At 41.7% G+C, this 17,370-nt stretch overlaps 1 protein-coding gene across 1 annotated transcript in view; it reads left to right on the forward strand.

Annotated features, from left to right (window-relative positions):
* LOC146860857 (malignant fibrous histiocytoma-amplified sequence 1 homolog) overlaps positions 1 to 16,800 on the forward strand; it is a 106,491-nt gene extending 89,691 nt beyond the window's left edge. The window contains exons 9-11 of the mRNA XM_085646384.1: positions 12,025 to 12,095; positions 13,404 to 13,507; positions 16,666 to 16,800. Of these exons, the coding sequence (XP_085502510.1) occupies positions 12,025 to 12,095; positions 13,404 to 13,507; positions 16,666 to 16,680 (190 nt within the window). The 3' untranslated portion in view covers positions 16,681 to 16,800. The remainder of the gene's footprint in view (positions 1 to 12,024; positions 12,096 to 13,403; positions 13,508 to 16,665) is intronic.
* The last annotated feature ends 570 nt before the right edge of the window (positions 16,801 to 17,370 follow it).

The raw sequence follows: 17,370 nt of genomic DNA on the forward strand, positions 1-17,370 counted from the left end.
AAATTCAACATTATCTGCCTTTACCTCTTCCCACCCCGTAACCCTAAAATAACTCTTTCCTCCCTTTACTTCTACCCGCACCTAAGCCACTATTTAAAAAATAACATACAAAGCATGTTATTTAAGAAAGCAATACCTGCTTGGTAAACTATTGTGTGGTAAAGGTACAAATACCTACCTGCATTTTTCTTACCTGCGTGATAAATGGCCTGTGTGGTAAAGGCTGTAGAGTACAGGCTGTTTCCTGAAGATGCTATGCGCACCCACTTGGTAGATTTCAGATTGTTTGTAAGTGTGGCAGACTGAGATACAGACAGCATATTGGAAAACTACCTGTAATGACAATGCTTCCTAAGTAACAGGTAGATAGGCTCTTGCATTGGGCAAACAGACTAGGAGTGTAACCTAAATTGAGCTCCAGTGCTAAGTTAACATGATGTAACAATCACAAGAAATCAAATTTAACACAAATGATTTTCAGTCAGTGCCACCACTCAACTTAACATATCAGTGGAAACATCCCTATGAAATATTAAGTGCAATAAAGTGTATTTATCAATATAAAGACAAACCATGTGACAAGCAGTAAACTATAAAACAAAATAATTATGTGCATTATTTATTCATTTATTAAATATAGACAACCCAGAACTATGATGGCATACAATACCAAACTCTTTCGCATAAACAACACCCTGGGAGCATACAAGGGATAAAGCCTTTTTATGTTCTTAACAGTTATATGATGAAAATCATAGTCAATAATCATGACTATTAAATGGAATCCATCAAAGTGGTTCTCTTATGATTTTTGGGGTGACTTTAAATTAGTTCTTTGATTTGAAAGTGTCAACTTGAATCAGAACAGTAACATTTTTTTAACCTTTTTGTAAAGTGTCTCACTTCTTATAAGCAAAACACATATAGAAGAAGGGTATGTGTTTCATTTAGTTATTTCATTCAGTCATGGTCTTTGTGATGGCTAATAAACTTTTATTCCTTTTCTTCCTTTTGGGTTTATAGTGCCGCGCAGTTCTCCGTAGCCATATTTTCATTAAGTCCTCCAAACAGTGCTTGGGACTCGTAGGTTGGACACTTATGCACTTTGGTAACAGTGAAATTGGTAAAACTGTGGTGATACTAGTGGATGGTGCAAGAGAATATTAGCTCTTAAACTGTATCTTTAAATGGATAATTTCTGGTTTTTTAAATCTGTTTGGTAACCATAACTTCACTTGAACTGTGTTTTCTGAGATTTTTTAAATATATATGTTCTATGGGCATAATAAGCATAACTTACCCTTAATAATTACTTGACATTTTTTTCAGTTCATTTTGAGTATTTTCATGATATTCCACATCCAAAAGATGTCTTTCTATTTTAGCATTCCCAACTCTCTGTTTGCCAACTGCCACTGCAGCTGATTAGCTTAAGGTCCTTGGCACTCGACCCAACCCACTATGTGGCTAACCCCCTCTTCGCACTGCTTTAGGTCATGTGCAGTGGGTGTTGGCAACAGGGCCTTGGCTGTATCTCGGGACCCTGAGACATTTCTAATTCTGCATCAGCTCAATAATCCACTGCCTTTAAGATGACCCTATATCTGAACTCAGGTTGAAACACCATTGACTCAATGGTCAGTTGGACATATAAACAAAAAATAAGATTTGTTTTGTAACCATACTGCATTATGATCAATCAGTCCTGTACCATTTTTTTATTTTAATTTAATTCAAAGAGTTTTATTAAGTGCGAACATGACCCTAGAGTATCAGAGTGCTGTACACAAGTTGGAACAGGAGCAAACATTGAACATAAAAAATGAATAAAATATGATATGATGCACCACAAATATTACAGAGCAAACAATCAGTTATGAAGCAGTAAGCGGTTCCTGTAAAGATGGCCTTCTGGGTTGTGAGATGATAAGGCAAATGGGTGAACAATGTTTCTGTACGTTCTGCTGGGATGGAGGTGCTCATGCGCTATTAGTAGTTGTAGTATCGTCTCAGGGTCTCCGAAACGTCATGTAAAGAATCTGTTCATTAGGATTCTTTTCACCTCTTTTTTTAAAATTGGGGTCGATGAGTTTGACTGAATATCGAGTGGAAAAGAGTTACATATCTATTATTGTACTGCTAGCTTGAAATCTGGTGGTGGCGGGAACGGTTTTACATCCTCCTTCTTCAGGAGGTTGAGTTGGAATAGTGCACTATGTGTGGTTTCACTGACAGTGCTTTCATGGTAAGATTTTATTCAGTGTTATTCCAATGGGTTGGGAGGTGTTATGAGGGGAAATGAGTAGGGGTTATCTCTTCAGAGGTTGTTTTGAGACAGCCAGGTTTGTGCTTTTTACTAGAGTGTTGTCGAGTCGAAGAACCTTTTCCAGGGAGGATATCTTTGAGCATAATTGCACATCATACGCATATACGTTGTATACTAGGTCCAACTGAGGATTTACGCCAGTAGCATAGAGGTTGAAGAGTGTGGGGGAGATCGTTGACCCTTGTGGGGCTCTGCATCTCACTAGGGAAACATTTGATAGAGAGCCACCTAATTGCATTAATTGTGAACGGTTCTATAAGAAGGATGCAAACCAGTTGAGTATGATTGAAATGTATGGAAAGAAGTTGACCTGTTCATTATGCTGCCACCATTGGCTGTGTACACATTTTTCCAACTACTTGACGAGAGAGGAGAAGTTCGACACTGGACATAAGTTGTTCAGAGCTGTAGGGTCCGCACCAGCTTTTTTCAAGAGGGGTGTCATTTACTCTACCTTCAGGGCTTCTGGACTGCGGCGGTTTCTTCATTGGAGTGTGGAAGCGTCGCCCCCCTGTTTGTATTGCCGCCACCAGATGGTAAGCAAGCCCTATAGTTAAGGCCTTACTCACTGAATTTGTTTTCATTAAAAAAAATTGCTGTGCATGCGCAGAATGCTCAAGCAAAGTTTACTTTTAATAGTGCAGCAGACACGTGAGTCGGGGGGCAGAGTACGAGATTGACAGGCTCCTTGGGGAGAGGTGCACATGTCAGGTTGGACGGGTGCCATGCTCCATCCAGCCCGACATGCGCACTTAAACCCTTGCCTACCTAAGCTATGTAGAAGCCCTGGGGATTGCTGCCACGGCCCCAAGTCTCCTAAGGAGCGTTGACAGCACCTGACCGAGCCAATCATTGCGCTGATCTAGTGCTGTTCCCTAACATAAACAGCAAGGAAGCAGCACAATGATTGGCTTAGGATCTGGGGGTAGGACTGACGGTCAAGCTGATAGTCAGAAGTTCCATGCAGCTGGTGCGTTTCAGGCCCTGTGGGACCTTTGACTATCAGGGTTTAAGTGCGCATGTCGGGTTGGACTGAGCAAGGCACCGTTTTGTACTGTATATGACCCAGGTCCAGTGGCTTTTGGGTTTCCCCATTGTTCTGTAACTCTGGGTTACAAGAACAGCGTGCAGTGGTGTAGAAGAGGTTGTGAGTGTGAAAAGCTTCAGTGTGAATAAATGCAATAGGGACTTGGAGTTCGTATAAACGTGTGAGCCAGCTGATGTGTGACCTGTAACTGGGTGGTGCGTGTACACTGTTCAGTTCAGTAAATCTTTATTTCGCTGATTAAAAATCAACATAAAAAGTACAAAATACAAATACAATATACAGTGTACAGTATATTTACATTAGATCTGAACCGACGGACATTAAAAACAGGTTAAAAACGAAACTTTAAAAAGGCACTTTACAATGGGCACATTGCATTATTAATTCATCATTATTCAATCACGGGTATTCCTCAATCTTACCGACACTCTCAAGAAATTTACAATCGAGCACAAAGTGCGGGTGTCCACAGCCATTTGTAAGAAATTCAGGGCACTCTTGGCTTCACGTATTTTAGCCTCCTTTAGGATATGAACAAGAAATTTGCGACGGGGGATTTGATAAAAAGAACACAGAAGTACAAAATGAAGGGTGTCCTGCGGAGACCTATTGTCGCAGCCCCAGGCACCCTTCTGCTCAACTGTTACTGTGAAACCTGGAGGATAAGCTAAAATGTGGTGTAACAGGTTGAGCCTAAAATGGCACATTAAAAATCTGTCCTGGTGATTATGCATTAGATATAAATAGGGCTCCATTCCTGCTCCATTACTCACTCGGTGGTGTGCTATAACTGATTTCTTTAAGGAGTCAGTGCTTGCTCTTTGTGCTTCAAATTTATCCAGTAGCTCTCTTTTAATCTGGTGTCTACATGTGGGGGTAATGGAGGTAGGATCACTGAAAAGAGATAGGTGGTCGATTGAATCCAATATCTCTTTTATGTACCTCAGCCATGGGATACGTAGGTGGTTGTCCATTTGCAAGCAGTCCCGGGCTATTTGCCTGCTTAGTTCCGCTGCGGGATTCACCCATAACGTGAGCCATAACATAATGGGTCTCACCTTTACCAAGTCGGTGATATAAGGTAACCCCAGTTCTGTGTGTGTTATTCCTGCTGGGGTACACTGTATATGGGTTCTATGTGTACTCAAGGCCTTTGGGATCTTAACACCATCAGGAAAGATGGGCTCGTCTCAAGTCGCACCAGCACGAGTGTTCAGTGGTGCACAAGATGTGTGCATGAATAACTATGCATGCACCCCACTGCTGTAACCCAGCAACGGAACTTTGTATTCAGAGAGGCCTACCCCATAGGGCAGGAAGAGAGGGGCCTCACCAGCTAGAGGCAGTGAATGTGGGGATGGACTGCGATAAAAAAAGAAGGGAAAGTAGGAGAGCACGTTTGCATGCTTGTGTGTGTGAGAGGCAGCAGAGTGAGGAGGGCGAATGATGGATGAGAGAAAGAACTAGTGAAGGGGGAGTCGGTATAGAGAAAGATCTCAAGTCTGAGGGGCTGAGATCACAAGAGAGAGAGATGGGGGAGAGACTGGATGGCAGGAGTGAGGGAGCCACCAGAGAGAGAGAGAGAGAGAGAGAGATTAGGGCACGAGAGAGGTAGACAGACTGGGAGATTTGGGGATAGAGACAGAGAAAGAGCGAGAGAGATCGTAGAGGAAACGAGAGGGAGAGGAGAGAGATGGGGCAGAGAGAGAGTGTAGAGGGCAAGAGAGGCAGTCATAGAGAGAGCTGGAGATAGAGACTGTGCCTCGTTAAATAACATTGGCACTAGTCTGTTGGCACATTGTTCAGAAGCTGTCCCGGAGGATTGCTGTTCCTCAGTGATGTGTGTTGAAGCGGCCGAGCATGCTTGCAGTGCCAGATCTGCAGTGCAACTGAAAGGCACTTTCTCCTCCACTTGGTGTTTAGGGAATAGCATAGGTTTTGCTAACGAGGTGATTAAACCGGGCTGAGAAGACTATCAGTTAAAGAATGATTTTCATAGCGCTCCACTGGTTTCAAAGCGCAAGAATTGGATCACGCAGCAACCTTATACGAACTAGACTCCCACAAACATAACAGACAGTGTGCACTGCACAAAAAGCATTCCCGAGGCTTCCGCACACACTTTTCTATAACCGGTCACTGCAGGATTGGATTGGGATCAAAAGTAGGCCCAGGCTAATGGGTGGGCCCAGTGGGCAACATGACTCCTCCTCCCGGCTGGTAAACGGGAGATAAGAACAGAGACCCATCTGCCTCTGGGAAGGCTGCTCAGGCACACACGCCGGGTTGGCTGGTGCCATCTGAAAAGCACAGACATAGCCTAAGGCCAAATCGACCAACACCATGCTGTACAAAAAAGTGGCCCACAGCTGCCTGCAATTCAGTTACTGGCCCATTGCCCCAGTGCCCAAATGACCATGTGTTTAATGAATTGTGATGACGACTAGCAGGGCAGCATTGTACCAATACTACCCTGACGACCGACCTGCAGTGTAGATTTGGTCCAATGCTTCCCTGCTGGTCGTCATCACAATTCATTAAACACATTGCCGCAGTTCCAAGCTGATTACCAATCTCCTTTGATATATTCGCACTCAGCAGAGAGGACAAAGACTGGATGGGAATAGAGCCTGGATTACATGTCTTGTGGGGGCACAGCCTGATCAGATGGACAAAACAGTGGGAAAGAATGGGTTCTTTGGACAGTGGGTTCCCTCTGTGGTTATGCTGAATAAGCAGCTACCTACATCATTATCATATGAAATCTCTTTATTGATGTCATAACTACACTTCCACAATTAATTTATTAACATTCCTGCTTTCTCAAATATGCTTAAAAATGCACCACTTACCCATCTTTTTCAAATTTTCTCAGGGGGAGAACCTGCCATATGGCAGTCTGGCACGCTCACTCACCACCGGGCACTCATCCTGAACTTTTACGCCTCACCACTTTCAAATGTCACCAGCCACCACTGCTTCTGGATTATACCTTGCTTTAGCATTGTGTTTTAAGATCGTCGTCAACGGGGGGAGGGGAGGGGGGTAAGGGGGAATGGTCGCTGAGTTCCTTTAGTATTGTGAAAGGGATTGGGTCATTGAAATGTGTAGTTGGTTTCATGGATAATAAGGTCTTGTGGACCTCATCTTCATTTAGTGTTTTGAACTCTCTCCTGGTTGCTTGGTTTTTAGTCTTGGGTGGATGGTTTGTAGTTTGAGCCTCCTCTGGAGATGTAGAGTTACCTTGGGAATGATGATTGTTGCTTGTAGTGACCTGTAACCTTTCTATGTTTTTTGCGATTGATTTTATTCATTTCTACGATTTTTTCTTTCAAAAATGTTGAGAAAGCCTTTTTGTTTTCCTTTAAGATGCTGCTAATCCTGATTGAATTACTTGCCCCTTTTTGTTTGGTGACAATTTTGAAAAGTTTACCTGAACGGTTTCTTGAATCGTCGAATTGGGATCTAAAGTATGATGTTTTTGCATTTGAAATGTGTTTTTTGCAGTTGTTCCATCTTGCACGTAGTATGATTAGCTGGAATGTCAAGTGTTTATATCTCCACCTATGCTGGGCACGTTTAAGACTCCTTTTTTCATACTTTATGTTTTGATTGTACGAGGGTGGGAGGGTTTGTTTTTCTGTCTTTTGAGACTAAGTGGGGCTACTGTCTCCATTATGTTTGTCACTGTTAGATTGTATTGCTCCTTTAATTCGAGAACATTCTGCATTTCAGTTGGGGGAGTGAGTTTTCTCAGACAAAGCAAGGCCAGTTCTTCCCTGTTCATGTTTCTGGTGCCTCTAACCCAGCACTAATGTTTGATTTCTTGTCCTGTAGCTCTGTGTGTGTGTGCAGTTAGGTGGGATAGGCAGGCCCGGTTCTAGCGGGTGGTCCGGGTGGGCCAGGCCCACCCAAGCATGAGCCTGGCCCACCCAAACATGAACCGTGGCCCTCGCAGTGACGTCAGGAAGGCCAACAGAAAATGGCCACTGCAATTTAAAATGTTCCTCTGAACGCTATTTTTCTAGGAGCTGCGTGATTGGGCCTGGGCTCTTTCTCACAGGCACCCCCAATCACGCATCTCCTTTTAGAAAGGTGGGTTGTGTCCCGCCCACTGGTGCAGGTACAGGGACATGGAATAGGAGAAATCCTCTTTGGTACCTGTAATCTGTGCGTACCGTCCTGCTGCGTGGATATATCCTTCTTTTCAGAGCTGGAGAAAAGGAGTTTGTTGATCCTGATTCACCTTTCCAGACCCCTTCAGCTGTTTATCAGATCCGGCTGTGACAGAGTTTGAACGTAGCTGTGGCTATTGTTCTGTTTTTTTAATTTGCACAGGCCTAGGTAGATACATACTTTGTTTATGCTTCGAGGATGTGTGTATATTAGTTAATGTTTTCAAAATCTGTGAGGGCCCAGCAAGACACATACTTCATGTATGCCGTGTATATTTAATTTATATCATTGTGTCGTTATCATGACGGATGCAAGACACAACTACTAAAATGTCCAGATAAATCTGGCGATTAATGATCCTGCTGGAGAGCAATATTTTGTATGTTTGTAATTTTTAAATGCAGATAAACTGTATTTTATGTGGATAGCTCAGTGGGTTACTTGCAGTACAGAAGTTACAATCCTAAAATAGGACAGTGACCTATGAACTGACAGCAAAGAGCTGCATACAAACCTGAATGGTATAATTAGAACATATTTTTTTTGTGTTGCAATATAGTTAGAATTTTCCCAGTCTTTCATTACTCTACTGTTGCTATAAAGAGTTTGTTTTGTCAGATATACATTTTAATCAGTAAACCCAACCCCGTAACCACTGAGGTATGCTTTAAATCCTGCGTTTGTGCGTCTCCAGACCAAACCCTCTTAAAACATACTGCCCACCAGTATGGATGACATGTGATTCCTACACCTTGTAATCCTCATTGGCTTATGTGACATTCCCCATAGGCTGATTTACATAGTTGTAGGATTCATTGTCTCTGCATAATGTGTGCATGATGTAAGTACTGTGACACCCTACACTATGAGTAGCGCTATACAACAAATTAATTCGAATATGAGAGAGGGGCAACAGAGAGATGAAGAACACTGTTGGAGGATGGCAGTGAGGGAATCCAAGGAGGCCATGGGGGGGCTACGGAAAGATGAAGTGCACTGTTGGAGGGTGGATTGAGGGAGTCTGAGGAGGAAGTGATGAGGGGGAAAGGCTATGGAGAGATAAGGGGAACTGGTGGAGGGTGGTAGTGAGGAAGTCTGAGGAGGAGGTCATGAGGGGACGGGGCTATGGAGAGATCATGGGGGGAGGGTGGGGGATACGGAGAGATGAGGTGCAATGGTGGAGGGTGGTAGTGAGGGAATCTGAGAAGGAGCTCATTGAGGGAAGGGCTACGGAGGGATGAGGGGCACTGTTGGAGGGTGGCAATGAGGGAATCTGAGGAGGAGGTCAATATGAGGAAAGGCTATGGAGCGATGAGGGGCACTGGTGGAGGGTGGTAGTGAGGGAATCCGAGGAGAAGGTCATGGGGCAGGGTGGGAGATACCGAGAGATGAGGGGCACTGCTGGAGGGTGGTAGTGAGGGAGTCTGAGGAGGAGGTCGTGAGGGGGAGGGTCTATGGAGAGATGGAGTGCACTGTTGGAGGGTGGTAGTAAAGGTATCAACAGAGAAAGAGGTCAGTGGTGGGGCGCCAATAAATAACTCTCCACATGCTCTGTATACACACAGAAGCAATCCTTGTATCATAGTGACTGTTTGCAAGTAGATATGATGTAATCTATGGCTTGTAGACTACCTCCTGAAGCAACAAATTGGGTCGGTAGTGGCCCACCCAAATGCCCCCTTGGCCCACCCAAACAAAAATTCCTGGAGCTGGGCCTGGGGATAGGATTGGGTGATGATGGGACTGGTCGTTATTTTTGATAGATTCAATTGTCAGCGCTCTTTCTCTGGATATGATTAGGTCGATCGTTGCTCCTTTGTAATGTGTTGGGCTTGTGCACGATTGGGTCAGGTTTTGATCTGAGACAATGTGTTTTAGAGGAGAGACCTCTGTGTCATCCTCATCGTTCCAAAGTAGGGTGATATCTCCGAGAAAGCAGGCATTGCGGTGTAGCATGTTGTGTACTGTAATTATTTCCATTATGTTTGTTGAACACCTGGTTCTCTCCCAGAGGGTGAAAATGAGGTGTACTTTAGCCAGCAGTCTGCCTGCTGTTAGAATTTCTGTACTGAGTTTTATTTACAAGATGTGAGGCTGTCCACTGGGAAGTTCTTGTGATCCAGCGGTAAACCAGCCTCGGATGCTCTAATACCATATACTCACCTGGGCCCATAAACACATTCACACTCATTCAGGCAGGTTAATACCTACTGGGGTCAATTTTTATATCTTCTTTCTGAGATTAGTTATTTGTCATTCCAAACTAACCTTTCACTGATCAAAAGGTTCTTTCCTCTGGTCAATGGACAATTAGTTGAACTAGTTGATGGTGAAATGACATATATTACAATTTCTTTCTGCAATATAAATGACCAGAGACTCGAGAAAATTTTATATGGTTTATCTAAATTAATTTCAGGTGAGCCAAACTCAAAGTTCAGTACAGTCTCCGTCTCCCAAAGAAGAAAGATTCAATTAGCAAGAATTTACAATGATGATACTCAGAGAAGAGAGGATAGAAAGAGCAGTACAATTGCAAATACACAGACATATACTTACCTAATATGGTGTGAAACCAACCCCTTAGTCAAGGAGCTGTGAAAGGTCCCCTTGGGAAAGGTCAAGAGACAAAGGCTTCAGTATTGAGGACAGGTTTCAGGAAAGGATAAGGTGACCTCTTCTAGATCCGACGCCTGCGTCGCACCCCTCTCTGACACTATCTTCCTCCTCGATTCTTCCGCGATCTTCTTCTAATTTATTTGGCTTAGATCAATAATTTAGCAATTCGATTCTTCTTCAGCATTTGTTCATCAATCCGACAGCATCCCGAGCTCTGCAGCATTCAGCAAATCTCCGTCTAACTAACTAAGCTACCTCAATTATACCCTTCTATGCTCATGTACCACCCATTAATGTTTCAGTTTCATAAAACTCCTAATTCTGGTTGGACAGGCAAAGGGGATGATCATCACACCATACTAAATTTTCAATAACGTCTTTCAGTTTATTTTTAAATGATCCCGCACCTTAATTTTTATTCATAAATCTTTATTCCCACACGCATTCACATCTTTATCAAGTACAAAGTATACACTTCATATAATTTTCTTCCTTTTCACAGGACATCATACTGGTTCCCAGGGTATGTTACTGTTCTCGGCTTTGGATGGCATTCAAGGGTTACATCGCAGCTTCTGGCTCACTTGGACTGCGCATGTGTAGGGGTCACGTGAGATATAGACTTCGGTTTCTTACAAAGGCCCAAACACAAAGTAATAGAAAAAGTCAAAAGGAAGTATATTCATTTCAAAATAAAATGATTTCACTGAATACCACCTATCTCTATTCTAATCCCATTTACTTATAAATGCTCTCTCCGCATTAGCAATTAGTAAATATCTTGGTTTGGTTTCAGCAAAGCAGATGCTTAGCATGTGAGCTTTTAGCTGCCATTTTAAAAGCGTTTGCGCAAGTGCAGAAAATTCCCTCCAAGCTACAGATCGTCATACTGCGTAGATGCAGTTGATGCATGCGCATTAGTTTCCCGCGTTTAGCAGCCATTTTAGATTTCACTCAAGTTACTTGTTAATAAGACACGTAAGCAAGATTCATCTCTTTCTAATAATTAGAATGTAGTGCATATTAATTTCACAATACACAGTTAATACAAGTTATGAGTTATTACGAGAGGATTGTTTCCAAGTAAGTCTCTTTTCTACGAGTCCTTGCTCCATCACTTGACATGCAGGGAATTATCGTGGATGATTCCAATCCTTCCTACCTGTTGTTGCGGACAGTCTAGATGCAGGATGGTGTTGTTTGGAGGTACTAGGATATCAAGCATGGGTTTAGACCATTGATGTAGCCAGGTTTCAGTCAGGAATAGAATGTCCAATTCATAATGGGAGGATAGTTTTGGCGATGTCTGCAGCATGTTTGATCTCCAATCTGCAGGTAAGAAACATGCATTTTGGAGTCGGCCTTGTTCCATTATTTGAGAGTGGGTAGTCCATTGCCTGAAAATATAAATATACACACTTGGTTCATTCTGAACCTCACACACGTGAATATCTGAGCACTTTTGATTGTGTTTATTTGTGAGCAAGGAAAATAAATACAACATTAATGCCACTGAATTGAAGTCCTTACGATATGGCCAATGTCCATGATGAACATAAACCAATGTCGTACGTATTCTAAAAATTGATTAAGCTTTGTACTTTTGATTATATTGATTGATTTGCGGATATTTGTGAAGCATACCATTGGCAACCACTGTTTACATGCTGACTTGGCTGTCTAAGAAGACACCATTTGAAGATTCACACAGCTCATCTGCTGGCAGGCAGTTTCTGCCTTCCGCAGGTTGGGCCATAGCTGCACCAATGAAATAGCGAGAGCTACTGACATCATCCTCATGGTGGTGTTTTCTAAACTGCTCAGTCAGTCACATCATTACATATTCTTATTTTAGGACCAAGGAAGACGTGAAAACCTGTGAAACATGCTGCAACAGATTTGAGACGGAGCTTCTATTACCAAGAGGTGAGGGACAAGACGACTGTATCAAGGAGGTAGAGGGCTATGCAATGCGATGGACTACTTCAAATGGAAGTAGGGGTGATACATCATTTCTGCTTGGGTTTTCTATGGCTCTATGTTACAGTGGTGGAGGAACTTCAGTGCCCAATGGCTGCTGCAGAATTTGGGAGTCTGAATGTATGTTGTTTTGGTATTCTGGGCTTTAAATTAGGTTAATAACGCCAGGAGTTCGTAATACCCGGCCCAATGAACTGAAGTACATCCAGATTATCAGATCTGTCTGATTAGCTCAGTTGTCAACTTCTTTGCTGCTGGACATGGACAGTTCAAATTCCACATCAAGGGTTCAGACCCATTTGTAGCATGCTTACATGTGAATAACACTGTCAGTGCCTACGATTCATAATTATAAATAACTTGAGTGGAGCAGGTGGTGTTTGATAGAAACGGGGTATATGGACTCCTTGGTGAAATACATTAGGCTTGTCTAAATAATTCTCGATTTCAACAGACACAATCTTTGTACTAAATGAAACATGCACCATTTTAATGGTTATTGACTAGTAAACAGAGTACCCAGATTTCGATTTTTTGAAAGATGACAAATATAAGGAAACCTATGTTAATGCATATCTACAGTATCCTATTCTAATGAAGAGACAGTATCAATGAAATTTAGATAATTGCATTCTGTGCCAGATCCTACAAAGATCCTACATAAATTGGATCTTTAAAAAGAAAACGGAAGTGCTGGAACTTATTAATGAAAAAGACTCAGAGTCTGAGGTTCAGACACATATTGTTTATTAAATACAGCAGTTTGCAGTTGCAAGTTCAAGGCCCAGTTGTCTCTATAATCATTTGTAAATTTGGCCGAGCCCACCCACCATCTTACAGTGAATGCCAAAAATGTTCCCATCTACCCTTCAAGTCTTTCCTCTGTTTAAACAATAGTAGATTTGATGGGATCAATATATATTTTGTTTTTGTCACAGGGAGTACAAACAAGGGCAAAACTGCCATTTTGACAATGTTAATTCTTCAGGCAGCAAAGGGAGGCAATTCCCAATTTCCCAAACATTACTCATGAAAAATATTTTAGAACGTGGATAGATCTTATCAGAGTAGTTGTTGACAGTTCTGATCAAGAAATCTTACACTTCAGATTTTTTAACAAATAAACATCTAAAAAGTGTAACATAATGGTCTCTCACAGTGGGTTTGAAGTGTTCCCGCGATGTTTTGATGTTTTTAGAAATGATAAAAAAACAATTTAAAGCTTTTCATTAATGGTCTCTCTTTTGATTTTAGTTCCAGTATGGGATCCGGAATCCCCGCAACGCAGTTCCAATGTCTATGTGACGAACTATGGGATAGCCACTGTTGGATCACCTAGTGTAAATGTACACAAACAGGTATGTTAGATCACCAGCATTAAAAAAAAGAAAACTCATATGACTAAAAACTAAAATTGTCAGAAACCATGGTTGATTGTGGATGATAGATATTTGAATTTAGCCTGGTTATCACTAGTATGTCTACTTAAAAAGGACAGATACACAATTACCCCCCAAATGTTTTTTAAAGCAATAAAGTGTACAAGTAAAATGACGCTTATATCTCAGGCACTCGTATGCCAAAAGGCAATGTGTTCTTTGTAGTGTAACGTTAGCCGTAATTTAATATCAGATAAAGGCACTTGCATGTCTATCAATACACGTTTTGTAAAACAAGTAATACTATTTTTATTGGGAATTGTAGCTCAGAAGAATATTTGTAAAGCATATTTGTGTCATTGAAAAATCTAAGACTCCTTCATTTCTATTATGTAAGTGTTCTTCAAAATCAAGAATGGGATATAGAGTTGTCTAAAGGGGCTGGAAATTATGCCAAAGGATCTTACTTACTATAGTGTGTAAGGTTTCCCATATAATTCCCATTGCTGGTGCGAGAGTGCTTAATGTTAAATTAATTGTGGTGGGGTGGGGTAGTGTTTTTCAAATGTGTATTCAAGTAGGTGCCCCTTTGTCCTTGTTAAACACTGGTAGAGTGAGTAGTGCAAAATGTTTCATTACGGTGGGAAAGGTAAAGGCTGGAATCTGCTTGTCTGCACTGCCTGTCAAAGCAAGGGAGGATGTTGTAAGAAAGATAGGACAAGGGATTAGTTCTGCCTGGTGGGCCGATTGTTACCTCCGACTCTGTCTTCCAGCCAGTGCTTTTTTGATCAACTGTTCTAGGTGTTTGATGACATTTATGCTTTTTCCTTTATAAATCTGAACCTTCAAACTCAGCAAAGTAGTGTGGGCGTTAAAGCAAGTACTGGCTGAAGGTTTATGCATTACATGGGTCGCTTGGTAAATGTGGCGTATCAGTTTACAGTAATGTGATATTCAATTGCCCGTGCTTCAACCCAAGATGTGCTACATACAAGGTTTTAATTGTAACGACTTGCACATGAACGGACCTGTTTGCCATTTCTTTGAGATGCATTTGGCTCCAAATAGTGACATATTTTTCATTGAACATGTAAAATATGAGATACATTGGTTTAAATAGCCTTAAAGAAAATTTAAATGTGTGTGCCAATCAGGAGTGAAGATAACACAGCAAAGGAGTTGAAAGAATTGTATAAAAAGTCCTTCTCGATGACATACTTTGGGTAAGTACAATACACAAAAGAACGAGAGAGAGGCAAATAAAGCCTCCTAATACTACCTCCCTAATATACTCATCCTCACAGAGCAGTATAGCTAGGCTACAGAGCTCAGGGGTTAGGCTTGTCACTACTGTATGTTTAGTCAAAGTGAATAATTGTACAAACAGCCCTCACCCACAGTTTGTAATATGCTTCCATCATTGGGCCTGTCCACGTCCATACAATAATCATGTCAGGATGGGCTCAACCACTCAGATGGCAATCATTTATATTGTTTAAGGGGTTCATACTCAGTAGCAGTTCTACCAGAATATAAAATTGTCTTGAAATCCTTGTCAATTATTTATTTTGAAGATGTAGTCAGGCTCGATAATGAAGCATGTCACAAACTGTGGCTGAGGTCTGTTATTACAATTAATGTGACTAAACATACACTACTGAAAAGCCTAACCCCTGAGCTCTGTACGGTAGCTATACTGTTTTGTGATAGATATTTTGGGTGTCTGTAAATCAGGGTTTCTACACCCTGTAAAACTAGTGAGTGGTGGTCTCAATTGCGAGTCGGGGCACCACCAGATATACACCAGCAGAGTGTCTGACTCCACCAGGCTAATCCTCTGAACTGGTGGCCCATTTACCAAAGGCCCGACATATCACTATAACTGTCACCCACCCTATTCTGGATGGGTGGGCAGCACTGGTTTTCTCAACCAGATCCCACCATGTCATTGAGGACCTACAGGAAAAATGTAGAATAAAAGAATGACTTAAAATAACATATTGGATTTGGTTTCCGGTAGGGATGGATGCTTAAACAGCTTGTTCTGGTTGTTAAATAGCAAAGTTGAAGAGCGGTTAGGCGTTTCAGAGCAGCTGGAATTCAGATGACATATGGTAACATCTGGCAGCCACTCAGACCTTAGTTTAATACGTTGGACCTTTTGTCAGTGGCTCAGGTTTTGGAATCTGTAAGGGCGTCCTCCTGCAAGAATTAGCACACTCAATGTCCATCTTATCCATGAGAGTCATTACATTATGATGCAATTTGCTATGTACTAGTGGTACAGCCATTTATCATGGGCCCTATTGGTACAATTGTAATCATTTAAAGACATAATGAAAACCATAAAGTGTTTTGGGCCCATGGTGTGAAACTGAAGGAAGGGATTGCTAAATATGAGGATTATTTAGCAAGATACGTTTAGTCAAGTGTCACAGACTGAATTAGGACTCAGGTCGCCAACATCTAAGGTCTCCACAAACTATCAATATAAATATCCCTTCTAATGATTAGATGGGGCTTTGATGGGAAGGAGAAGTGTGCATAAAAGTTTGGGACCGGAAAGCCTAGTTGGATGCAAATTCCTGAATAAGGGTAAGGGGTGCTAATGTGTCAGTGTGGGTGCTACATAAGATTTCCTATAGTACTGTTGGCACCTTTGGGATGATGGCGAATGTAAGTCCATAAGGGCGAGGAGACAAGAATACTAGGAAGTTTTATTACATTTATCTTGCCAAGTCACAGTACTTCTCAGGCTGTCCCCACTGGCACAGTACAAATGCACAAACATGATATTGATACAGAGTTCACTTCATTGAGAAAATTGATTGCACTCCAGAGTCTACTCAGGCCCTGAACCTGCTCCAGCAAGTGACAATATATTGGTTTCTAGAATGTGTGGTGAGCATATTTTTACCCCAAGGGATATGACTGTGTTTTCAGTCACATATTATGGCCATTACCTGAGCACACGGCCGATGTGAACTTCCAACCAAAAAAGTGGAGGTAACAGAGATGGCTACCCGTAGTCAAAAGAGCGGCCTTTTATTTTGTGCCTCTTCCTTTGATAAAGGTTGATGTAAAATAGAAAATGCGGCAAGGGGTTTAACATTAAATCATTGTGTTTGTTGTTTTAGACAGTAACACGATAAAGGACAAGAGTCTTTAGAAGCCAGAAGGAAGAAGTCCAGTTATTTTCCTCAAGAATAGAACTGAACTACTGCGGTCTAATATGTTCTTGATGTTGGAATAAAATATGTCTATACTTGTCAGGAATTTTCTTGTTCCCCATTGTTCATTTTTGGTGTCTGGAATATTTAGTATCATCATTACAGTATAACAGATGTTTCTGTACTTGTGTATCTCTTTTGCTCCATGTGTGCTCTGGAGGTATTTTGCTCTCAGTTGTCACTCAACACTGCAGTCTACACGTGGTCCAAAATTAACTAATTTCCGGCCCCTTAACCCAAAAACATTTGTTCAGTTCCCACCACTCAGCAAATAAATATATGTCTAGCAACATTCAGCATCTATATCAACCAAAGACCCTAATGATTAGAAACCTTCTCATTATTCAACAACAATGTTTACAGACTTGCAGCTGCTCTGCAGTCTTTTGACCCGGAAGTGTTTTCTGGCTTGAACGGGCAGTAATACTTGTTTTGAATGATGAAACACGGCAGTGTCGTATTCGTTTGTTGTAATATACAGGAGACAGTTTCAAAGCCACCTGGCGTATTACGTAAATAAAAATGCATGTCTACAGTGAGGGCATATTCAGTTGACTACTCGAATTCATTTGCTATTTAAGAAACATAAAAGTAAAAAACTGTTTTAGCAAG

Source organism: Triturus cristatus, chromosome 3_1 (assembly GCF_964204655.1).
Source record: "Triturus cristatus chromosome 3_1, aTriCri1.1, whole genome shotgun sequence".
Lineage (NCBI taxonomy): Eukaryota > Metazoa > Chordata > Amphibia > Caudata > Salamandridae > Triturus > Triturus cristatus.